This window comes from Mobula hypostoma, chromosome 11 (assembly GCF_963921235.1).
Source record: "Mobula hypostoma chromosome 11, sMobHyp1.1, whole genome shotgun sequence".
NCBI classification, from domain to species: domain Eukaryota; kingdom Metazoa; phylum Chordata; class Chondrichthyes; order Myliobatiformes; family Myliobatidae; genus Mobula; species Mobula hypostoma.
The window spans coordinates 110,158,404-110,184,386 of record NC_086107.1 but is presented as its reverse complement, the minus strand read 5'-3'; the positions used below and the strand labels follow the sequence as shown (position 1 = coordinate 110,184,386).

The window sequence follows — 25,983 nt, the reverse complement described above, 5'->3', positions numbered from 1 at the left end:
TCATTGAGAACACCCTCCACTTTACCCAGTACATGTCCTCTTGTCCTTATGGTGCAACTGTAACGAAAACCAATTTCCCTCAGGATCAATAAAGTATGACTATGACTATGACTATTCTCGTTGCCATTGGAGGAATTACAGGAGTCCAAAGACACACACTCAATATTTCAGGAGTAGGTTCTTTTTATGTACTTACTGTAATTTATATTTTTTGTAAGGTATTGCACTATACTGCTGCCACAAAACAACAAATTTCACAATGTATACCAGTGATATTAAACCTGATTCTATTTCTAATATATAATAAATCTATGTATATACTTTGTAAATACATTTATACATATATAATTATTTATATTTTATACATTCAGCATCATAATTTATAAATTATGTACAATGCAATACTGAGGGATAATTTGGACCTTTGTGTATCGACGCAAAGAGGAGGAATTCTGCAGATGCTGGAAATTCAAGCAACACACATCAAAGTTGCTGGCGAACGCAGCAGGCCAGGCAGCATCTCTAGGAAGAGGTGCAGTCGATGTTTCGGGCCGAGACCCTTTGTCCTGGTCTCGGCCCGAAACGTCGACTGTACCTCTTCCTAGAGATGCTGCCTGGCCCTTTGTGTATTGATTTTGGTTGAAGGATCAACATTAAACAAGAAACAGAGGTGAACCTTAGAGTTCAGTGCAATATTGTCATTGGAGCTTTTTACAATTGATGGTATAATAGAAGTAGAATTGTAGTAAAGATTATATTTTTTTCTGAAATTCTATTCAGTAAGACTGTCGGCTCTATTGAGGACTTCGGTTGTCCCTTTTAGCGGCGGAACTGTTGTTGGTGTCGGAGTGGCGCGGGGGGACGCAGTTCGTGAAGTACCAACTCGCCGGTTATTCATCGTGTGTTTCTACTGAAAGTTCAGCTGTAAAGAAATAGCGGAGGAAACCTACAAGCGCATAGATGTCGGGGTTTGTGGATGAGTACACGGCAGATGTGAGTATGTAGAGAATGCCGGCTTGTTTCTGAAGTTCCGGTTCTGATTTAGTGTTTCTCCAGAGAGAGCACGAGGTCTGCGGCCTAGGCGGCGGGGTGGGGGGGGGGTTAATCTACAAAACCAAATTCTTTCCTTTTATGTTTGACACGTTACTTTATTTATATCCTTCCTTGTAAGAAGATATATAGGGAAGCCCTGAGACGTGTAGGTTCTTCAACAGGTGAAGCTGAAATGATGAAAGGTACAATATTAAAACCTCCAACCAAATATTTTAAATACATTAGTACCAATCCTTTACCATTGGGATAATGACATCCACTGTGCGTCTTCTTTCCTCACCCAGTTTATAGTCCAACTCAGCTATTGTTCGCTCTTCTGAGACAGTGAACATATGCGCTTAATAAATGTTGCATTGCAATTCAAAATAGCGGATTCTAGATAATACTGGACAACATTTTTTTCGAAAGTTTTGCTTCCTCAGAATTTTTTTTTGTTTATGATAGACTGCTCGTATCTGAACACAAATATAATACTTGTAACATGTAGGAATTTGGAGAAACAAGAAATTAACTTTTATTGAATATAATGTGTTTAATTGCATAATGGGTGCTGACACTTTGCAATAACTCAACCAAGCTAAAAATGTCTTGTAGATAATTTTGTTTGTACTCAGTATCTGAGGCTTCTTCCGGACAATAATCAGCCAGCATTGATGGATTCTAGTTTCCCTAGTACAGCTTCTCCATGACCAGAAAGTCCTGGTGAAACTTTTCACCGTGCTGGTCACTGACAGCGCCAAGATTTTCAGGGAAGAAGTCTAAATGGGAATGCAGTAAATGAATCTTCAGTGAAATGTTTTACTTCATGGATTTGTATGCTTGAAGCACGTTGTCAACCAGCTGCACATAGTTTGGTGCTCCATAGTTGCCAAGAAAATTTTCAACATCCTTGAATGCCTCCTATGTGATTTTCTCCAGATGCACTGGAAGTTCTTCCAATTGCCTATCATTGATGACCTATTCGATTTGTGGCCTTCCTTAATCTTGGCATCAATTATTCTGACTTGAATTATGAATTAAAATAACAAATATAGGCAATTTCAAATAAAATGGTGCGTGGAAGGGTAATTTCATGATGATTTTCATGATCTGAGGCCCAAAATCCATGAGGTACACCCAGGAGTATTCAGGAAGCAAAATCTTTGATGTCCAGTGTAATTGAGACACATTAGGAGCAGTACATTTTGGCCCAATTAAACAGCTATCACCTATTATGCCAGATAACACAATAGTAACCAACAATTTACGGGGCATTAGTGTAAACAGCCATGAACAATCAGAATCAGGTTTAATATCACTGGCATATGTCGTGAAATTTGTTAATCAACAATTAGCAGAATGGTCACATGCAAATGTCAACAATCAAACTTAAGTGTGAACGTTTGATTGGACCCAATAATTATCTACAGAACAAGGAGATCAGGAAAGACCACTTAACGGATGTTGAGCAGGGACAGTTAGGGTATTACATCTGAGTGAGTTTTGTCGAGAAGCAAGATAGTGACAGGAAAGAAGCTTCAAAGATGACATGTAATCATGGTGATGGTAGACTGGTAGTGACTCCTTGATGGCAATAGTAATTTCTCCGGCTCTTTTCTTCGCTGTGATGATGAACAGGTCTTTTACTGTCGGTCGCTGACAGTCAATAATCCTCTCTGCTGAGTGGGCCACACGCTGCAACCTAGACTAGGAGAGGGAGGAGGGTGGAAACCAAACGGTGATAAAGATGGTCACAACACTCATCGGGCAGGATTAAATTCATCAGGCTATGTCCTGGACTGGTGTAGGAAGAAAACCTCAGCTGCGATTTCAATGTATTGGTAATGGTAGTCCCCAGGAATTTGAATAACTCAACCACATACACAGCCTTAATTTCCAGGGGCGGGGGCAGGTAGGGGGTTGTCGGAAGTCAATCCGTATTTCCACTCAGTTGATAACATTAAGCTCCAAGATGATATGAGCACACCATGTTGCAAGATGCATCATTTGAGATAGATACACACACACACAGACTCCTTGCAGAGGGCACCAGGATTGAACTCCAAACTCCAATCCCCCGAACTGTGGTGCCCCAGAAATTTCTGGCAAGTCCAGCAATTGTTGCCCATCCCCAGACTCGATGGGCCAAACAGCCTAATTCTGCTCCTATGTCTTATGGTTTTGGGTAATTTGTTGGATTGTATCATAATTGGCAGTCACATTACTACGTCTGGCGTCTTCTACAGACCAAAGAAGGTGACAAATTTACTCCCCTTTTAAACAAAGCCGCTCTGTGCTCTTTAACCACAAGTCTAGGTTTGCTTTATTAACCAAGCTTGTATTTGCCAGTAGGTGTTGTGGAACTGGAATTATGTTACCAGATAATAGTTTAAACTAGATTAGTACTCCAGTAACATAACCACTAAACCATGATCTATACTCCCTGTGTTCATGCTCAGTACAGCACTGCACTTGGAATTCTGAAACAAACTGTACACAGCTGCAAAGGAAATACATTATTAAAGTACGTGTATGTCACCATGTACAACCCTGAGATTAATTTTCTTGTGGCCATTCACAGTAAAAATCCAAGAAACACAGTAGAATCAATAAAAGACTGCACCCAACAGAATGGACAAACAACCAATATGCAAAAGACAACAGTGTGCAAATACAAAGAAATAAAAATAAGCAATAATTATTGCGAACATGAGATGAAGAGCCCTTGAATGTGAGTCCATGGGTTGTAGGAACAGTTCAGTGATGGGGTGAGTGAAGTTATCCCCTCTGGTGCAAGAGCCTGATGGTTGAGGGGCAATAACTGCTCCTAACCCTGGTGGTGTGGGTCCTGAGGCTTCTTTCTGATGGCAACAGCAAGAAGAGCACTAATCAGGAGACCACTTTAAATAAGCATAGTACGCAGAAAACTGTGCCAGTCAAAGTAAACTTGACAAGATTAAACAGAAAGCACAAGGGCTTAACAATAACACGAGGAAATCTGCAGATGCTGGAATTTCAAGCAACACACATTAAAGTTGCTGGTGAACGCAGCAGGCCAGGCAGCATCTCTAGGAAGAGGTACAGTCGACGTTTCAGGCCGAGACCCTTCATCAGGACTAACTGAAAGAAGAGCTAGTAAGAGATTTGGGCTTAACAATAAATAAGAAAACAATTAACCTACAGGTGCACAGGCCTGCAGGAATCATGACAGAGATAGCTTGGTTTCACCATCATCTCTGACTCTGAATTTATGTTCTACTAGTAAGCAGTGTTCATCACACATATGTACTGATGCAGCCGTTCAGCGTGTTAAATTTACATCAGCGATGATGTTGGCAAACTCATCAATGTATTAGTCATAGACATACTTTATTGATCCCGAGGGAAATTTATCTGCTGCTTCGTGCTGCAGACACTTTATCACCACAAATCTTTCAAAATTTAATGCCCTGTCTTTTAAATTTCTGAAACTAGCCTGTTGAATTTTCACAATTACCTTCAATTTTCAGTTTGTCATAATATGTATCTTCTCTTGTTTCATGATCAGCTTACCGTTAAGTGGCATAGGTTCACTCCAACACTGACGAATTCCGTTCTTTCAGTACACAATCGAGATCTGCAGTTTTTACTTTATGCAGTGTTTTTCTATTTCTCATTCACTCCCGTTCATTACATATGTGAGGTTATTTCTCAGACCTGTCTGTCGTGTACTGAGACCTGTGCATCGCCTGGGAACCTTCCCAGAAGCTTGTGGAATTTTCCATTTGTGATTCGTGTCAGCGCCTTTGGATTTTATATGAGTGGTAGTGGTTATTCAGTGACAGTGATATCACTGAACGTCATGAAGCATCATTGATAAACATGTACATAACACAAATATTACTTATAATCCAAAGCCTGACAATTGTTCAGTTTAATGAATGTTAAGCAACATTAGCCAAACTAGTCTGTTACTACCAGTCACTGCATAATGATATTTATTCCCAAGAATGCTTCTCTGCACAATTCTGTCTTAATCATATTTTGGTGCTGAGCATACTGTAATTTGTCACTTAATATTTTGTAGGTATGGAATTGTTTGTAGGATGAGTTGTTTGTACAATTTTTTTGTTGTGTGAATGACTGAAATCTGAATGGTTCATGGACGAATTTGTATTGTACCCTGCAAGCTCAACGTGTTTCTGAGTTCACAGCACTTATATTGTTTTCACTTTTGTTCGCAGTACGATCCGTATGCCTACAATGTTGACTACGACCTTCATACTGGTAAATCCTTATTGAATTTTTTTTTTTACTGTTAAGTGCCGTCAAGCTGAGGAAGAGAGTTGAGCAGAACTGAGCCCTTTGTGAGGTGGCTGAGTTTGACTGCGAGTGCAGCAGTTTGTTCTCCAAAGAGTGTGGCTATGACAGCTTGCCCATCTGAGAACAGAAACCCAGGCCTTCCTTGAATGTTTAGGGAAGCCTGCCTGAGCCTGATCAATAAGGCCATAAGACAGAGGAGCAATATTAGGCCATTCAGCCCAATGAGTTTCTCACCCATTCCATCATGGCTGAATTATTTTCCCTCTCAATCTCATTCTCCTGCATTCTCTCCGTAACCTTTGCTAATCAAGAACCTATCAACCTCCACTTTAAATATACCCAGTGACTGCCTCCAAAGCCGTCTGTGGCAGTGAATCTCACAGATTCATTCACCTCCTTCTGGCTAAAGAAATTCCTTCTCATCTCTGTTCTAAAGGGGCGTCCTTCAATTCTGAGGCTGTGCCCTCTGGCCCTCTCTTGGAAACATCCTCACTGCGTCCATTCTGTCTTGGCCTATTAGTGAAACCACTGGCCCGACTGCTCGCACTAAGTAGCCTGTGTAGTTTGACAGCAGGAGACCTGTGGCAGAGGCATTCACTGAAGCCTCATTAGGGGAATGGAGCAGAGAGCCCAGGACCAAGGGGTACAAGAGCCATTTGTGGCCTGGGACGGCTCTTTAAAAAAAATCTGTGTCTTCACTGGGTCTCTCTGCTCCTCTTACTCAGGATCAGCATAAGCTGCTGTCCCTGTGATTTTTTTAAAGTGGTAAATCTGTCATACACTGCTGATGTGATCGCCCCACCATGGAATTTAAAGTAGATTGTAGGCATTTTTGGACATTTCATTGTGGTGAGAGAAGAGAACACTAACTCCACCTCCCATATGAATAACAGTGCATGCATTCTGATTGAAAGAAAAGCTGTTGCTTGTCCTTTCTTTTTCAATGTTTTTATTAATTTTCAAATTCATAATCATAAGAGATTGGGATTACATTATTGGTAATTAGCATATGTGAATATAAACTACAGATAACACAAGTATACTAAGCCTCCCAAACTCTTAATGTAATTAAACATGATAAAAAGAAAAATGAAAAAATGTAAGAAAAGAAACCCCAAATTAGAAAAAAAAAACAAAAACTAAACTGAACTAAACAAAGCTGGGCTATTATATTACATTGGATACAATCATTAATGTCATTAATTCCGCTCCTCTGTCCATATATTTAAGGTTAATAAAAAGGATTCGGAAAAAGTCAAGTTACATCGTATGAAAGTGTTGAATAAATGGCCTCCAAGCCTCTTCAAACTTCTGTTGCTTGTCCTGGCTGTCCTAGAATATTATTTTGGGTCCCTTATCCATAGAAAGGATGTGCTGGTGTCGGAGAGGGTCCGGAGGAGGTTCCCGAGAATGATCCTGGAAATGAAAGGGTTAATAATAGGTTTAATGGCTTTGGGCCTGTGCTTGCTGGAGTTCAGAAGAACAGTTGGGGGGGGGGTGTCTCATTAAAACTTATCGAATATTGAAAGGGCTAGATAAAGCGGATGCGGAGAGGATGTTTTCAATAGTAGGAGCGTCTAGAATCAGAGGGTACAGCCTCAGAATAGAAAGATGCCGCTTTAGAGAGATATGAGGAGGAACTACTTTAGCCTGCGGAAGGTGAATCTGTGGAGGCCAGTATTTAAATCGGAAATTGATATATTCTTAGTTAGTAAGGGTGTCAAATGTTAGAGGGAGCGGCAGGAGAATGGGATTGAGAGGGATAATAAATTAGCCATGATGGAATGGTCAATTAGACTCAAATGACCGAATGACCTAATTTTGCTCCTATATCTTATGGCCTTATGATCTTATTACCAAAATGACAATGAAGTTGGTTAGTAGAGCTTTCAATCTTGATATTCTCACCTGTGGGAATTTTAAAAAAAAATCCTAGATTACATAAAAGCTGAGAGCTCAGTTTGAGGAAGGTAAATTTATGGTGATTTGAGAACTGAAAAATGCTTGAAATGAGATCTTTGTTGAGTAGGTTGTAACTTGTGTGGCATACTGATCTTCAGTATCCATTTGGAGGTTACCTCTGCCTCAGTACTGAACCATATCATCCAGTGTGAATTTCCAAAGTTTAGTATTTGGTATTTTGCATTAATTAGTTAGTTTTAGCACTGGAGGGGTTGGAAGAAAGAGATTTCAGTTACACTCTTTACTACAACTATGGATAACAAATGCAGTTGACCCAGTGCGAGATGGGGAACTGCTGTGTGCTTGTTCTTACGGAAACATGGCTCCAGGATAACTCCCCATGCACCATCAGTCTTCAGCCTTGTTACTCAGGGATTTGTGCTAATATTATTTTGTGACTGTATTGTGCTGCTCTGCGTGGGGGTCAGGCAGCATTTGAGTGTCAACGTTTTGGATTGAGACCTTTCATCTGGACTGGACAAGTAGAGGGTTGTTAAAGAGGAAGAGAGGTACGACAACACACGCTGGTATTGCTGCTGTTTCACATTTTATACAACTGCCGGTTTTATTATTGTGCCAGTAACATACTGCCCTACATGCACCCTACACTTTATGTCAAACTGTCAATCTTCGGGCTGTCCCACTTAGGGACTAGTCTTAATATTATTTTGTGACTGTGTGTAGTGGATATCTGCTGTGTGTGACTATATATACTGTGTTTTGCAACTTGGTCCTAGAGGTGTGATGTTTCATTTAGCTGTATACATGTGTAAGGTCGAATCACAGTTGAATTTGAACAATCTTCAACTAGCCAGAGAGTCATGAATCTGTGGAATTCATTGCCACAGGCAGCTGTGCAGGCCAAGTCTTTCTGTACATTTAAGGCAGAGGTTAATAGATTCTTGATTGGTCAGGACATGAAGGAATACAGGAAGACAGCAGGAGATGGGGACTGAGAGGGAAAATGGATCAGCCATGATGAAATGAGAGAGCAGAATCAGTGGGCCAAATGGCCTAATTCTGCTTCTGTATCTTATGGTCTTGTAGTTCATTTTCAAGTATTTTGAAAGTATTCTACATATGTTCTCAGGAGATCCCAAGCAGGACCTTGCTTATGAGCGACAGTATGAACAGCAAACGTACCACGTGATCCCTGAAGTAATAAAAAATTTCATCCAATATTTCCACAAAACTGTCACGGACCTGATTGACCAGAAAGTCTACGAACTACAGTCCAACCGCGTGTCCAGTGATGTGATCGAACAGAAGCTTTATGAGATTCAGGATATCTATGAAAACAGGTACAAATATTAATAGCACGCTTTTATATGCTTGTATGTCAGTAATGTGAGGGCACGTGGCCAAGTGGTTAAGGCATTGGACTAGCGACCTGAAGGTTCTGAGTTCGAGCCCCAGCCGAGGAAACGTGTTGTGTCTTTGAGCAAGGCGCTTAATCACACGCTGCTCTGCGACGACACTGGTGCCAAGCTGTATGGGTCCTAATGCCCTTCCTTTGGACAACATCGGTGTTGTGGAGAGGGGAGACTTGCAGCATGGGCAACTGCTGGTCTTCCATATAACCTTGCCCAGGCCTGCACCCTGGAGAGTGAAGACTTTCCGAGCGCAGATCCATGGTCTCGCAAGACTAACAGATGCCTTTATGTTAGTAATGTAGAAGAAGCAGTTAATGTTTTAGATTAATTTTGTTGATGCCTTTATGTTAGTAATGTAGAAGAAGCAGTTAATGTTTTAGATTAATTTTGTTAAAGAAGAATAGTTCAATATGTTTATTAATTCCCCTATTACGCTTCTTCAGCTGGAATAAACTGACCGAGAGATTCTTCAAAAACTCTCCCTGGCCAGAAGCAGAAGCTATTGCCTCCATATGTCGAAATGGTAGGATTTCAGTTCTGAAATTGATATTACTTGATGAAATACTCCTATAAAATGTAGTCTAACCTTGCATAGTTTGTCCTAGCTGATATTGTTAAAAACTACTTGGTATGCACATTTTCTTTGTTTTTAATCTGTCAAATGTTTGCCATTGTGGGATTTCTTCAGGGAATCTCAAAAATTTGCCCCCAAATTAAACCAGATTCTTTCCTTAGTTTGATCTAATTTGTGCTTTTGAACTGTAGCCACTATTTTTTAAATTTAAAAAAAAACACAAATGCAGCCAGAGTGCTCTCCAAGATACATCTGTGGAAGTAGGAGGTAACTAGACCTGCCATTCTTGGGAATATGTTGAGCTTTTCAATTTAATAATATTGTGGTAGCTCATTTCTATGTATGGGGTGTTCATAAGTCAAGCATTTGTAACCCAGCAATTGCCTGTAACTTTATTCACATGCTTAATTCTCTGTTCCAGATGCCGTTTTTCTTATTCTGTACAAGGAGCTCTACTACAGGCATATTTATGCTAAAGTTAGCGTAAGTTGTTACTTCAGTTTCTTAAACATGCAAAATTGCAAGCAGCTTTTAATTACTCATATAGATACACGGATTTTCTTTATATTTTTATTTGTGCTCAATAAAACAGCACCGACTTTTGTTCCTGTAAGTTATAACAAACAAAGTCACATTTTACTTTAGAGACATGAAACTGTACGTTCAAAGTAAATTTACTATCAAAGTACATATATGTCACCATATACAATCCTGAGACTCAGTATCTTGAGGACATAGTCAATGTATAGAATAATAACCATAATAGAGCCAATGAAAGACTGTGCCAACTCAGGCATTCAACCGGTGTGCAAAAGACAACAAATCGTGCAAATATAAAAAGAAAGAAAAATAAATAAGCAGTGAATATTAAGAACATGAGATGAAGAGTTCTTGAAAGTAAGTCCATAGGTTGTGGTAACATTTAAGTGATGGGGCAAATGAAGTTGAGTTATCCTATTTAGTTCAAGTGCCTGATGGTTGAGGGTTAGTAACTATTCCTGAACATGGTTATGTGAGGAGGCCTGAGGCTCCTATAACTCCTTCCCGGTGGCAGCAGCAGGAAAAGAGCATGGCCTGAATGGTGGGGATCCTTGATGTTGGTTTCCTGTGACAGCGCTCCTTGTAGATGTGCTCAATGGTGGGGAGGGCTTTTACTGTGATGGACTGGGCTGTATCCACTACTTTTTGTAGGCTTTTCCATTTAAGGGCATTGATGTTTCCATACCAGGCCATGATTTAGTATTAGATTGTGGAAGATTTGACATTTTTAGTTGAGTATTGATAGATTTTATGTTTTGGACAATGTTATCTTGTTCTTGTACTGAGAGGGGCTATGAATGAATCTGGCTCATGGGAGCAATCCTATTGGCCCCGTAAACACAAGAAAGTCTGCAGATGCTGAAAATCCAAAGCATAACACACAAAATGCCGCAGGAGCTTAGCAGGTCAGGCAGCATCTATGAAAATGAATATACAGTCAACCTTTCAGGCCGAGACCCTTCTTCCGGACTGAGAAGGAAGTGGGGAGAGGTGGGGGGAGTGGAAGGGAGTGGGGGGGGGGAAGCCAGGTGGTTGGGAAACGTTAAGGGCTAGAGAGGAATGAATCTGATGGGGGGGAGGAGAGTGGACCTTAGGAGAAAGGGAAGGAGGAGGGGACCCAGCGGTAAGTATAGGCACGTGAGAAGCAGTTAAAAAGTCAGAATGGGGAATAGAGGAAGGGGGTGGGGGGGGGAAGGATTTTGTTTACTGGAAGGAGAAATCAATATTCACGCCATTTGGTTGAAGGGACAGAATATAAGGTGTTGCTCCTCCACACTGAGAGTGGCCTCATCTTGGTACCATTCTTGTTTCTCTAATCCTCCAATCCTCCAACTTATTCTATACTGCATGTCCTTCAACACCCCTTGGATCCTTTTTGCCATTAAATTTAAGCTGAAGGGATAATTTATGGTAGCGACTTAACCTACTAACATATTTTTGGGATGTGCAAGGAAACTGCAGCACCCGTGAGAAGCTGATTGGGGGCCGCAGGGAATGTTCAAACTGCACAGATGGCATCTGAGATCAGATGAACATGGGTCCCTGGACCTGTGAGACAGATACATTGACAGTTCATTAAATTATATTTTTAATGCATAACTTAGTGCATCTGTGATGTTTCTTTATCATTAAATATTTCTTGTACTCCCTAGGGTGGACCTACATTGGAACAGAGGTTTGAATCTTACTACAACTACTGCAATCTGTTCAACTACATTCTCAGTAAGTATTTTAGTGAAATAGCTATTCAGTTTCTCTTCATTCTAGAGGACCCATATCTGACCCCTTTCTCTCACTTGCCCCTCCTACTCCCAAATTTTTTGTTATTCCTCTCTGCTCCTTGTGGCACATTGAGTGGGAGCTTTGCCGTTTCTTTAGCATTTTGTCTGTTTTTTATGACACCGAGTTTGTAGCTTGATGCTCAACCCAGCACGGATGGAGAGCGTGTAAGGAGCCAGCCAGATTCGAACCCGGGACTACTTGTCTCTAAGTCTGGTGCTGATGCCACTACGCCACTGGCTGGCCATCCTGCTCCCAAAGAAAGGGAGGAATTTGGCAAAGATTTAATAATTACATTGTCATATCTAGTTGTGTTACAGTCGAAGGGATTGCCAGTCTGGATGATATGGCATGCTGGGAGCAGGGTTGAGTAACTGGAAATATGCCTTAAATTCTAAGAGTATATCTTACAGTTGTAGCACAAAGGGATTCAGGAGTCCTCGTGCAGGATTTCCTAAAAGTTAACTTGCTGGTTTAATCAGTGGTAAGGAAGACAAATGCGATGTTAGCAAGATTTGGGTCACCCCTCATTCTTCTGAATTCTCGTGAGAAGAGGCCCAGAGCGATCAAACACTCCTCATAGGACAAGCCTTTCAATCCCGTGATCATTTTCATGAACCTCCTTTGAACTCGCTCCAATGCCAGCACATCCTTTCTTAGATAAGGGACCCAAAACTGCTCACAGCATTTTGTGTGTTTGTTGCTATCAAAGAGTATTTGGAGTCAATAATTCCTTCATGTATAATCTTCTCATTGGAGTCTGCTACTTCATATAATAGCTTACAACCAGATCTACATTTTTTTAACTCATTTTTAAAATATTTTTGTCATCCCTTTAGATGCCGATGGTCCTGTTCCCCTAGAACTCCCCAATCAGTGGCTATGGGACATCATTGATGAGTTCATTTACCAGGTGACTTTCCACCTTTTCTTCATGTTAACTTGCCTGGATATCAACCATAAGCGCATCTCCTTTCCGTTTCAAGTAGGACTTGCGTGTTTGCAGAGCAGGCTGGGTGTTGATTCACTTTCGGCTGCTCCTGTACGTGTGGTTCTGCAGTGTTTGCTGTCCGTACCTGGCATCTTGTTTTGGCTGTCACTGGAACTCACGGCTGGCCGTGAACACAAGGCTTATTTTTTGTAAAGTGCTATCTGAGTTCTGTGCCTCTAGAACCACAATCTGACTGCCGATTTTTAAAACAAGTCTTAAAATCTAGAATAGTTTTGGCTTTAGTCCAAAGTACATCTTGTGGATTTTCCTTCTTTGAAAAAAAAGGAATTCGTATGAAACACTGCATTATAAAGCAGGGGACATAATGACAGCTAGTTAAGCCTTTCATTTAGAACATAGAACATTACAGCACAGTACAGGCCTCCGGCCCAAAATGTGCTATTCTTGTAACCTACTCTTAAAATTAATCTAACTCTTTCCTTCTATATAGCCCTCTATTTTTCTATCATCCACATGTCTATCTAAGACTTTCTGGCCTCTAATGTATCTGATTCTACCACCACCCCTAGCAGGGCGTTCCACGCATCGACCAATCTGTTTGTAAAAAAAAAACTTACTCTGATATCCCCCCCCCACTATACTTTCCTTTAATTACCTTAAAATTATGGCCCCTTGGATTAGCCAATTCCATGTTGTTTCTATCTATTTCATCTGTGCCTCTTATCATCTTGTACACCTCCATCAAGTCATCTGTCATCCTCCTTCACACCAAAGAGAAAAGCCGTAGCTCATTCAACCTATTCTCATAAGATACGCTCTCTAATCCAGGCAGCATCCTGGTATATCTCCTCTCTAAAGCTTCCACATCCTTCCTAAAATGAGGTGACCAGAACTGAACACAATATTTTAAGTATTCCAATATTTTTCTTAGTATTTACATTAATGAACAGTATTTGCTTCTAACCTCTGCAACACTGATCTGGTCTGACTGCCGACTCAAGGGTCTAAATCTGCTTTTGAACAGAGCCAAGTGGAAGTTTGTTTACAGAGCAAAACTAAATCATTTGGTTGGATTACAGATAGAAATGTCTAACTTTCGATGTGTCCCTCCTGCCATTTCCTGTGGAAATTTATTGCTGTGTCTATTTGATCTGACCCAAGGTTGGAATGCTTCCATTTCCAACTTGTTATCTGTTTCTCTGCACAGTTCCAATCTTTCAGTCAGTACCGCTGTAAAACAGCCAAGAAGACAGAGGAGGAGATTGAATTCCTGCGGTCAAATCCAAAAATCTGGAATGTTCACAGTGTCCTCAACGTCTTGCATTCCCTGGTGGATAAGTCTAATATTAACCGTCAACTAGAAGTCTACACTAGTGGAGGCAAGTATTGATGGTTCTCTGTTCTGTGAAGATTGTGCTTGTCTTCCCTTTAATTCATTCGCTTTTTAGTCATTTAGAGAAAAAGTTCGGAATCGGCCCTTCTGGCCCTTTGAGCCAAGCTATTCAGCAACCCCCGATTTAACCCTAACCTAGTCACAGGGCAATTTACAATGACCAATTAACCTACTAACCCACATGTGTTTAGACTGTGGGAGGAAACACCCATGCATTCCACAGGCTGGACGTACAAACTCTGAACAGAGGACGCCAGGATTGAACTCTGAACTCTGACACCCCAAGCGATAATGGTGTCGCGATAACCGCTGTCCTCTATTGCTGCTTGGTCTATGCACTCTTTGGAAATATTTAAATCATCTTCGTTTTCTGCACAGAAACATTTATCCATATTAGTGTTTTGATGGGTATATAACAAACTATAAACCTATATGTCCAACTCAAAGTTATTGTATGCACAGGTGCAATGAAAATCTTACTTGCAACAGCATCGCCAGCACATAGCATCATATAAGCAGCATTCACCTAATTTAAGTATACTTGCCTTCATCGGTGAGGTTGTGAGGTCACATTGTGGCTGCATATTTAGGTTGGGCCACATTTGAAGTTTTGTCTACAATTCCTGTTCCTGCGTTTCAGGAAGGATGTGGAGGCCATGGAGACACTGTAGAAGTAGTTTTCACCAGGATATCATCTAGATGAGAGACCATAAGAGCTAGAAGCAGAATTAGGCCATTCAGCCCATCAAGTCTGCTCCACCATTCTATCATAGCTGATTGATTATCCCTCAACTCCATGCTGTTGCCTTCTCCCAGTAACATTTAATGCTCTGACTAATCAAGAGCCTATCAACCTCAGCTTTAAGTATATCTAAATATTAGGTAGAAAAAGATATTGGAAACACTTGTGTTTTCTCTAGACCCTTGGAGGGTAAAGAGTGACTTAACAGAAGTATATGAAATCATAAAAAAGCATAGATATGGTAGATACTAAGAAACTTTATCCCAAAGTGGCAATGTCTTTCATCCTTATCCCTGCAGAAGTACGGTAGCATAGCAGTTAGCCCCACACTTTACAACACCAGCGATAGGGTTCAATTACCACCACTGCATGTGAGGAGTTTGTACATTCTCCCTGTGACCGTGTGGACTTTCCCCTGGTGCTCCGGTTTCCTCCCACAGTCTGAAGATGTACAGGTTAAGATTAGTAGGTTGTGGGCACCGGAAAACATGGTGACCCCTGCAGGCTGCCCCCAGCACGTCCTCAAACTGTGTTGGTCATTGATGCAGACGACGCGTTTCACTGCGTTTCGATGTGCATATCACAAATAAAGTGGATCTTTATACACGTCAAGCTTTGCTGTAAGGTAAGAGGGGGAGAGTTCAAAGGAGTCAGGTTTAGTGTCATTGATATACGATGTTGTGAAGCTTGTTGCTTTGCAGCGGCATTGCAGTGCAAGAGATACGGCGTTTCCCTCTGGGCAGTAAACCAAGCTTTTGTTAACATGCAGAATGATGGATTCTCCAATCTGAGTTTTATGTTGTATTTTTCAAACTTGTGGTTAACTTTGTGCGTCTACCTAATTCATAGTTCGAACGTTTTCTTGTATTCATCCACTAATTATACCTGTCACACTTCAAATGCAGTGCCATCCCAGACCTTGATTTTCACTTTCCTGCAGCGTCTTTCATGATACTGGGCACATCAGAAAGCTTAGCTAATAATTAACCAATTGATGTTTGTTGTTGTTCCTCTCCGCACCTTGTGGCATCAGGCAGCAACTTTGCCATTTCTTTAGCATTTTTGTCTCTTTTTTACGAGACCGAGTTGCTAGCTCGACGCTTGGATGGAAAGCGGATTCGAACCCAGGACCACTCGCCTCAAAGTCTGATGCTGATACCACTACACCACTGGCCAGCAAATTAACTAATTAGCTCATCAAAATCCTCATGAGGGGTCTCAGCCCAACGCATCAATTGTTTATTCCTTTCCATAGATGCTGCCCGACCTGTTGAGTTTCTCCAGCATTTGTGTTGCTCTGGATTGCCAGCATTCTCAGAATCTGTTTTGATTAGCTAATAATTAGCTGCTTTTGAAATCCTCTTTACAAACAACATTCTCCCACAAAGTAATTATAACAAGATTGTGCTAGTTAAAACTAAATGGTCTGAGTATTTGCATTCACTCTGGAGTTAATGTCTCCCATTGTTTGTTTACAGGAGACCCTGAGAGTGTCGCTGGGGAGTATGGTCGTCACTCCCTGTATAAAATGCTGGGTTATTTTAGTTTAGTGGGCCTACTGCGTCTCCATTCACTTCTTGGGGATTACTATCAGGCCATTAAAGTGCTTGAGAACATCGAACTCAATAAAAAGGTATTGTATGTTTCATTTCATTGATATTGGATATCCTACTGATTGAAATTACACTTGTAAATGTCAGAATCAGGTTTAATATCACTGGCATTTGTCATTAAATTTGTTGTTTTGCAGCAGCAGTGCAGTGTAATACATAAAAAAAACTATACATTACAGTAAGAAATGTATATATAATGCAAGGAGAAAAATGTTGAAGTAGTGTACATGGGTTCATTGTCCATTCAGAAATCTGATGGCAGAGGGGAAGAAGCTGTTTCCGAAACGGTGAGTGTGTGCCTTCAGGCTCCTGTACCTCCTCCCTGATGGTAACGAGAAGGGGGCATATCCTGGGTGACGAGGATCATTCTTGAGGGCAATCACAGTAAATACAAGAAACACAATAGAACCAATGAAAGATCACATCCAACAGGACAGACAACAACCAATGTGCAAAAGGAAAAAAATAATAATAAGCAATAAATATCAAGAACATGAGATGAAGAGTCCTTGAAAGTGAGTCCAGATCAGTGGAAACAGTTCAGTGATGAGGTGAGTGAGGCTATCCTCTCTGGTTCAAGAGCCTGATGGTTGATGGGTAATAACTATTCCTGCTTGTAGTGATCACAGCAGATAAGAAGTAGAACAATCATTAATCAGTTGTTGCCCTCTCAGCACCCTGATCAAGGGACAATGTCACAAATCAATAATTCACAATGACTTGCAGATTTGTAGGGAACTAGATTGCTCAAAGAACTTAAATGGATTCTTGCCACCAAATACGTGGTTTAGAAAATTGTGAAAGCATTGTTATAAAGATATTTGAAGTCTGGTGTTTGCTTCCATTGCAGAGTATGTACTCACGGGTGCCAGAATGTCAAGTCACGACCTATTACTACGTGGGCTTTGCCTATTTGATGATGCGCCGTTACCAGGATTCGATCCGTGTGTTTGCCAATATCTTGTTGTACATCCAGAGAACCAAGAACATGTTTCAGCGCTCAACCTACAAATACGAAATGGTAAATCGTAGAAATGTTTGTGATAAAATTAGAATTATTCAACAGTTCGGACAACGTCATACCGGAAACAATGACTCTACATCTCAATCTTATAGTGTAATACTGTGTCATTATGATTTGAAGATCATAAAGATGTTTAATCCAAATGCTTGAAATTTTTTTAGAAATTTCTTTAAAAACTTAAAGTAATTGCTTGCAGATTTAACACATAGAAATTACAGCTCAGTACAGACCCTTCAGCCCACAATAGTGTGCCAAACTTATAAACTACTTTAAGATCAATTTAACCCTTCCCTCCTACATAACCTTCCAGTTTCCTATCATCCGTTTGCCTATCTAAGAGTTTCTTAAATGCCACTAATGTATCTGTCTCTATCACCACCCCAGTAGAGTGTTCCACGCACCCACCACTCTTGGGGGAAAAAATCCTCTAGCTGTCTGCTCTATCTATGCCTCATCATCTGTACTCCTCTTATCAAGTCACCCCTCATCCCCCTTCACACCAAAGAGAAAAGCACTGATCCAGTAGCAGCCAACCAGAAAAGGCTCCTTTTATCCCCAGTCTTTGCCTCCTGTCAATCAGCCAATGCTCTATCCACTTCACCTGTGAGTCAGCTGGGGTGATATACTGCGTCCGGTGCTCCCGATGTGGCCTTCTATATATTGGTGAGACCCGACGCAGACTGGGAGATCGTTTTGCTGAACACCTACGCTCTGTCCGCCAGAGAAAGCAGGATCTCCCAGTGGCCACACATTTTAATTCCACGCCCCATTCCCATTCTGATATGTCCATCCACGGCCTCCTGTACTGTAAAGATGAAGCCACACTCAGGTTGGAGGAACAACACCTTATATTCCGTCTGGGTAGCCTCCAACCTGATGGCATGAACATCGACTTCTCTAACTTCTGCTAATGCCTCACCTCCCCCTCATACCCCATCTGTTACTTATTTATATACACACATTCTTTCTCTCTCTCTCCTTTTTCTCCCTCTGTCCCTCTGACTATACCCCTTGCCCATCCTCTGGGTTCCCCCCCTCCCCTTTTCCTTCTCCCTGGGCCTCCTGTCCCATGATCCTCTCATATCCCCTTTGCCAATCACCTGTCCAGCTCTTGGCTTCATCCCTCCCCCTCCTGTCTTCTCCTGTCATTTTGGATCTCCCCCTCCCCCTCCCACTTTCAAATCTCTTACTAGCTCTTCCTTCAGTTAGTCCTGACAAAGGATCTCGGCCTGAAACGTCGACTGTACCTCTTCCTAGAGATGCTGCCTGGCCTGCTGCATTCACCGGCAACTTTGATGTGTGTTGCTCTATCCATGCTAGTGTCTTTCCTGTAATACCATGGGCTCTTAACTTGGCTCTTAACTTGTTGAGCAGCCTCATGTGTGACACCTTGTCAAAGGCCTTTTAAAAATTCAAATACACAACATCCACCAATTCTCCTTTGTCTAGCCTGCTTGTTAAACAGATTTGTCAGGCAAGATTTTCCCTTAAGGAAACCATGCTGACTTCAGCCTATTTTATCATGTGCCTCCAAGTACCCGGAAACCACATCCTTAACGTTCGACTCCAACATCTTCTCAACCTTTGAGGTCAGACTAACTGGCCTATAATTTCCTTTCTTTTGCCTCCCTGCCTTCTTGAAGAGTGCCAGCTGTAAGATCAGTGCTGTCTGTGAGGAGTTTGTACATTCTCCATGTGGGTTTCCACTGGGTGCTCCAGTTTCCTCCCACATTCCAAAGATGCATGGTTAGAGTTAGTAAGTTATGGGCAGGCTATGTTGGCGCTGAAAGCATGGCGATGCTTGTGGGCTGCCCAGCATAATCCTCACTGATTTGATTTGATTCAAACAATGTATTTCTCTTTATGCTTCTGTGTACAGATGATGAGTCTAATCTTTAAAATTAAAAACTCAAGTTCATTGTATACTGTACCTACTCAAATTACAAAATGCTGTGAAGATTAGCTTGTTTGCAGTAGCAACACAGTACATTACAGATATTACAAACATATTCTATTATTAACTCTAGTTGCTCTCTTTTGCCATGTCTTTACAGATAAACAAGCAGAATGAACAGATGCACAGTCTGTTGGCGATCGCTTTGACCCTATACCCAATGAGAATTGACGAGAGCATCCACACCCAGCTGCGAGAGAAGTATGGGGACAAGATGCTGCGTATGCAGAAAGGGTGAGTCTTTGTTTTTTCTTTGTGTAGCAATAGCTTGGTTGTCCTAGTATAGTTAGAGTGCCTAAGAATTTTGCACAATACTATAGTGATTTTATGTATTGCACTGTACTGCTGTCACAAAAATACAAATTTCATGACGCGAGTAATGATGACACTGATTCTGATATGGGTCTCTAGTATGGACAGAGTGAGAAGGGGACATGGTTGGGAAAAGGGGGAGGGAGCGGAAAGCACCAGAGAGACATTCTGTAATGATCAATAAATCAATTGTTTGGAATCAAATGACCTTGCCTGGTGTCTCGGGGCTGGGTGTGTCTGCACCCACACCACCTCCCGCCCCTGGCACTGCTTCACCACCACTTGTTCCCCACCCCTCCTTCACCATTCCAAACATCCTTTGCTCCTGCCAGATTTACAAACTCGGTCTCCAGTCCACGACAGATACAGTCCTGTGCAAACATCTCACGCACCCTAGCTGTATATACACACTATGTGCTTAAGACTTCTGCACAGTACTGTACATGAGTCTGAACGTGTCACTTGTAAATACAGCAGAATGTTCAGTGTTTCATAATTTGATAATAAACCATGTAAGGGGATTTGGAGCCAATAAACAGGTAGTTTTTAAGGAGCAGCTTACAGAGCAGAGAGAAGTAACCCCTTGGGCATTCTCTACCCTGAAGGGTTTGGAAGGACTGCTGCCTCTCAATACTCAGGTCAATAGGTTACGAAAGATATTTCAGGATAATGTGGATGAAGAATTAGCCCAAGATCTTGTTAAATGGCAGGCAAGCTAAAGAGGTCAAATTGTGTCCTCCTGCTTCTTACAAATACTTTGTCTTTCCATATGCTTTCCAAAACAACCCTGTGTAAATAATACATCTCTTCCCTCTATTGCAGATGATCTGGAATTGCTATTTTTCCCCTCAGCTCTGACTGAACTGCTCTGCTTTTCAAAAGTTTTGTTTTAATATTAATCTTTTAATTTCTCCCCATTATCATTCAACCATATACAAGTATGGCCAACTGAAACAGTGTTCCTCTGAGGCCAAGATACAAAGCACATTACCAACAGCACACTGCACAAATAACACATATAGTTAAGATAGCAGAAAAACATAAAGTCACACAAAGAGGAATAAGATAATATAGCCCATGTCCCTGAGTGGCATGACTGTAGATTGATGGGAAGTTATTCTTCCACCGAGCAAACACTGGAGGGCAGCACCAACAGGTAATAAAATCTAATATTATCTTCTTACAGAGAGATGCAGATATTTGAGGAGCTATTCAGTTTTGCCTGTCCCAAGTTCTTGTCGCCAGTGGTACCAAATTATGACTCAGTCCATGCCAACTATCACAAGGAGCCGTTCCTGCAGCAACTGAAAGTGTTTATGGATGAGGTACAGCAGCAGGCGGTACTTTCCACCATCCGGAGGTACGTGAGCACAACGTGCAGAAATTACCATGAACGATCCCCTTCGTGTATTTAAACTATTGCTGTCTTGTCTCAAAGTCAAGTTTATTGTCATATGCTCAAGTACATGTGTACACAAGTACAATGAGTAGCTTACAGCAGTCAGCATCATAGGCACATGGCATCAGATAAGCGGTATTCGCAGGAAAAACAAATTAGACAGACATTTTATTCAGAGATACAACATAGAATAGGCTCTTCCAGCTCTTCGAGCCGCGCCACCCCAACTTGATCCTAGCCTAATCACGGGACAGTTTGCAATGACCAGATAACCTATACGAAACGTCTTTGGACTGTGGCAGGAAACCAGAGTAAACCCAAGCATTCCACATGGAGGGGTGTACAGAGGACAGCGGGATTGAACTCCCAGCTCCGCGCCCCAAGATATAATAGTGCTAAGCTATCGTGGCACACTAATTAGACTATTTTTACAAGAAAGAACACGATAAAGAGCCAAAAAAAATCCGTTTTAATACAAAGTGATCAAAGTGGTGACGAAGGTGCTAAACTGCAGTGATTAGGGTTGTAAACAACGGGAATTCTGCAGATGCTGGAAATTCAAGCAACACACATCAAAGTTGCTGGTGAACACAGCAGGCCAGGCAGCATCTCTAGGAAGAGGTACAGTCGACATTTCAGGCCGAGACCCTTCGTCAGGACTAACTGAAGGAAGAGTTAGTAAGAGATTTGAAAGTGGGAGGGGGAGATCCAAAATGATAGGAGAAGACAGGAGGGGGAGGGACGGAGCCAAGAGCTGGACAGATGATTGGCAAAAGGGATATGAGAGGATCATGGGACAGGAGGTCCGGGGAGAAAGACAAGCGGGGGGACACCCAGAGGATGGGCAAGGGGTATAGTCAGAGGAAGAAAAAGGAGAGTGAGAGAGAATGTGTGTACAAAAATAAATAACGGATGGGGTACGAGGGGGAGGTGGGGCATTAGCAGATGTTAGAGAAGTCGATGTTCATGCCATCAGGTTGGAGGCTACCCAGACGGAATATAAGGTGTTGTTCCTCCAACCTGAGTGTGGCTTCATCTTTACAGTAGAGGAGGCCGTGGATAGACATATCAGAATGGGAATGGGATGTGGAATTAAAATTAAAATGTGTGATTAGGGTTGTGCTGGTTCTGCCATCAGATTTCTGAATGGACCATGAACACTATCTCACTATTCCTGTTTTTCTCTATTTGTATACTTTTGGAACTTACATTAATTTGTATGTCTTGCACTCTACCCATGCCGTAAAATAACAAACTTCACAAAATAAACAACAAGATTCTGCAGATGCTGGAAATCCAGAACAACGCACACACAGTATGCTGGAGGAACTCAGCAAGTCAGGCAGCATCTATGGAGGGGAATGAATAGTCAATGTTTTTTTGGGCCGAGACTCTTCATCAGGACTGGAAAGTAAGGGACAGAAGACAGAAATTTCACAACACATGTCAGTGATAATAAAGCTGATGCTGGGTTCCAGTTGGTTGAACTGTTCTTGAACTTGGTGGTGTGCAGACTTCATTCTTCCCCTCTGTGGTCACTGCTGCCCTCCAACTCTCCAACTGTGTACTCGCCCAGACTCACTACCACAGCCACCTAACCCTCGTGGGAACTTGTCTTCGCCGCCGTCTTGTTCCACATGACTTCCAGCTCCATTTTCAGGTCACTCGGTTTAGGCACCTTGTATTCCATCTGAGTAGCCTCCAACCTGAATAGGATGAATATCGATTTCTCCTTCCAGTTTAAAAAAGGGGGAAAAAATCCTTTCCCTCCCCTCTTCTGTTCCCCACACTGGCCTTTACCACTTCTCACCTACCAATTACCTCCCCCTTCCCTTTCCCCTATGGCCCAATCTCCTCTCTTGTCAGATTCCTTTCTCTGCAGCCCTTTACTTTTCCCACACACCTGACTTCACCTATCACCTAGTTATACCTCCTTCCCCTCCTCCCACCTTTTTTTATTCTGGCATCTACCCCCTTCCTTTCCAGTCCTGAAGAAGAGTCTCCGCCCGAAACGTCGACTGTTCATTTCCATGGACGTTGCCTAACCTGCTGAGTTCTTCCACCATTTTGTGTGGGGGGTCTTTCATTGATTCTATTATGTTTCTAGTATTTACTGTGAGTCTCAGGGTTGAATATGGTGACATATATGTACTTTGATAATAAATTTACTTTGCGCTTTTAAGTTTCCTGGGTTGAGCCAGAAATCCTCCTTAGGGCAACTTCGAGAGACTTATTGAGCACTGCATGGGACATGATGTTTGCAAATCAATTTAACTGAAGAGTCAGTGGGTGGAGTCTACCTGAAAACCACCTGGAATTGTGCTCCATTTAATGTCATCATTTTAAATGTCATCGTTTGAGCACTTCAGTTTGGTTGAAATGTTGCTCTCTCTTCCCCTCTGCAGCTTCCTAAAGTTATACACCACAATGCCCGTCATCAAGCTGGCTGGATTCCTGGACATGACGGAGCAGGAATTTCGCATCAACCTCCTGGTCTTCAAGCACAAGATGAAGAACCTGGTGTGGACAAGTGGGATTTCGGCCCTCGATGGTGAATTTCAGTCTGCTTCTGAGGTGGACTTCTATATTGACAAGGTGTGTTTTTACCTGTGAGGACTCTCTGTTATTCCAGTAGATCTGAAATCCCCATAATCCCAGAAATCTGGAAGGTACCATATCCACTTGTTGCTGACTGATTTAACTTTAAAGATTCTGGCAAAGTAAGGGATTTTGGTGGAGGACTGGGCTGCTTCTTGGTCACAAATGGATCTGCATTTCCGTTTAACCATTGCCTTTCTCCATTCTTTCAGGACATGATCCACATTGCAGATACCAAAGTGGCCAGGCGATACGGAGACTTCTTCATCAGGCAGATTCACAAGTTTGAGGAGGTGAGTCGAACATTTTGATCTCTTGCCTTCCTGTTGTCATCAGGGATGCAACCTGGATCATCCTCCTCAGTGCTCCTGAAATCTTCCAGCCCTTCTCTTTGCCTCAGTAAAGCAGGCAGCATACCCATCCTGGACATTCTCTTTTCTCCCCACTCCCATTGGGAGGGAGATGCAAAAGCCTGAAAGCACGTACTACCAGGCTCAAGGATGGCTTCCACATTGCTGTTATCAGACTCTTGAAAGGGTCTCTTGTATGATAAGATGCAATCTTGACCTCTCAGTCTACTGCCTTGTGATCCTGCACCTTGTCATTTACCTGCACTACACTTTCTCTGGAGCTATTACACTTTATTCTGCATTGTTGTTGTTCTACCTCAATGCACCATGTAATGATTCGATCTGTATGAACAAGCTTTTCACTCTATCTTGGTACACGTGCCTCCAAGAGGATCACAGCCTTGTTGTGGTTTGGAGGTTTGCATGTCTCAGTGACCCAGAGGGCGATGTTGGCTGGGAGTCAGTGCCTTGTGTTTTGGCTCTTGGTAGGGTCATCCATGTCAAACAGGTCAAAGGGTAGAGGATAGACTAAGAGTGGTACACTGGTCCTCCAGGTTCAGGGATTCATCTCGGGGCTAATAACCCTGACTGATCAAAAAAAAAAGATTGTTAGGAAATAGCAATGAAGAATATCTGATATGGACAGAAGGAGATGGAGCATCTTCACTGCTGCCCTAAACGCCAGTGGCGTAACAGGCAATGGAGCCTGGTACATGTGACAGTAATAAACCAATACCAGTAATGAGCCCAGATATTCACGTGTTTGTGTTTCACATTCTAGCTCAATCGAAGCCTGAAGAAAATCAACCCACGATAATAGATGTGAAGAAGACGTGAAGAGCGCTGCTTCCCAGCAACTGATGGTTTCTGAGTCGTTGCTCCTATATATCTGAAGAGCTGGATGTGTCACTTGGATATATTCAGCCAGAGATAAATTAACTCATGACTCCTGGTTACAACTAAGCCTTCTGATATGTTTGTATACAGCTCATTAGTACTCAACAAGACCCAAGGCCAATTTTGTCTGAAGCATAAGATTGCTCTATTGAGTTAACATAAATAAAATTCAACTATTCATCTATTTCTAATAACTAACTGTCACTATAGTTCTGATTAAAACAACATATCACAATACATCTGTATTGCCAAGCCTTGGTGCTTTTTGCAAAAGCAGATGATATATACACAAACACTGAAGATCGCTCTCTTCAGCAACACACACAAAACGTTGGAGGAACTCAGCAGGCCGAGCAGCATCCATGGAAAAGAGTACAGTCGACGTTTCAGGCTGAGACCCTTCATCAGAGCTCTTTTGTTTACTCTTCCATAGATACTGCCTGGCCTGCCGAGTTCCTCCAGCATTTTGTATGTGTGTATTGCTTTGGATTTCCTGCATCTGCAGATCTTCTTGTGTTTGAGGTCTATCTCTTCACTAATTTTCAAGAGGTGTTTGGGAAAACTCCACTGAAATATAACTGTCAAGTTAATAAGGACAAAAAACTTGTTCATGGCTCCATCTAACCATCTATAAAACATCTGCCATGGAGATCTATCTGTAATTGGTTTTATTTACATTGACAATCTCGATTTATTTGGTTAATTTAACCCATCATTCAATAAATGAACTTGTGGATATTTGGTGTCTTTTATTTTTTAAATCAACTTGTGCTCGTCATCAAAATCTTTATGAAGATTTTGATGGCATCCGCCTGTCTTGAGGGACAATGGAATTATGTGACCTCCACAGGCCACAAGTCTGGGCAGAAAGTATGGAAATCCTGGGACACCCAGTCCCTCTCGGCTTCACCAGTGTAGTCCAAAGGAAAACAAGGCAATACCTTAGACACCAGCCTGGCTGCAGGAGCTGCCGGGAGGATGTTCAGTGACATCCAGCCGCCTTGGGGGCTCCACTCTGGAGTTTCTGTCTGGGTTTACTCCCAGAGTCTTCGTCTCTCCCAAGGCTGCCCACAAGGCAGTGGGGATATTTACCCAAAGCTGGCGATCTGGTTCACGAGCACCAAGACATGTCCACATGCCAGTGGGCCCGCATGCTACGTGTGCAGGGGCCAGACCTACTCTCCGTC

General features: G+C 42.0%; 1 protein-coding gene across 1 annotated transcript; it reads left to right on the top strand.

Moving 5' to 3' along the window:
- Window positions 1-833: 833 nt before the first annotated feature.
- eif3s6ip (eukaryotic translation initiation factor 3, subunit 6 interacting protein) lies at window positions 834-25,506 on the top strand. Its single transcript, XM_063062864.1, has 15 exons — window positions 834-993; window positions 5,256-5,298; window positions 8,387-8,597; window positions 9,113-9,192; window positions 9,665-9,726; window positions 11,436-11,505; window positions 12,402-12,475; window positions 13,722-13,893; window positions 16,128-16,282; window positions 17,113-17,283; window positions 19,341-19,474; window positions 20,739-20,912; window positions 23,357-23,546; window positions 23,762-23,842; window positions 24,681-25,506. Exons 1-15 carry the CDS (start codon window positions 961-963, stop codon window positions 24,714-24,716), a joined length of 1,686 nt encoding a protein of 561 aa, XP_062918934.1. The 5' UTR covers window positions 834-960; the 3' UTR covers window positions 24,717-25,506.
- Window positions 25,507-25,983: the final 477 nt, after the last annotated feature.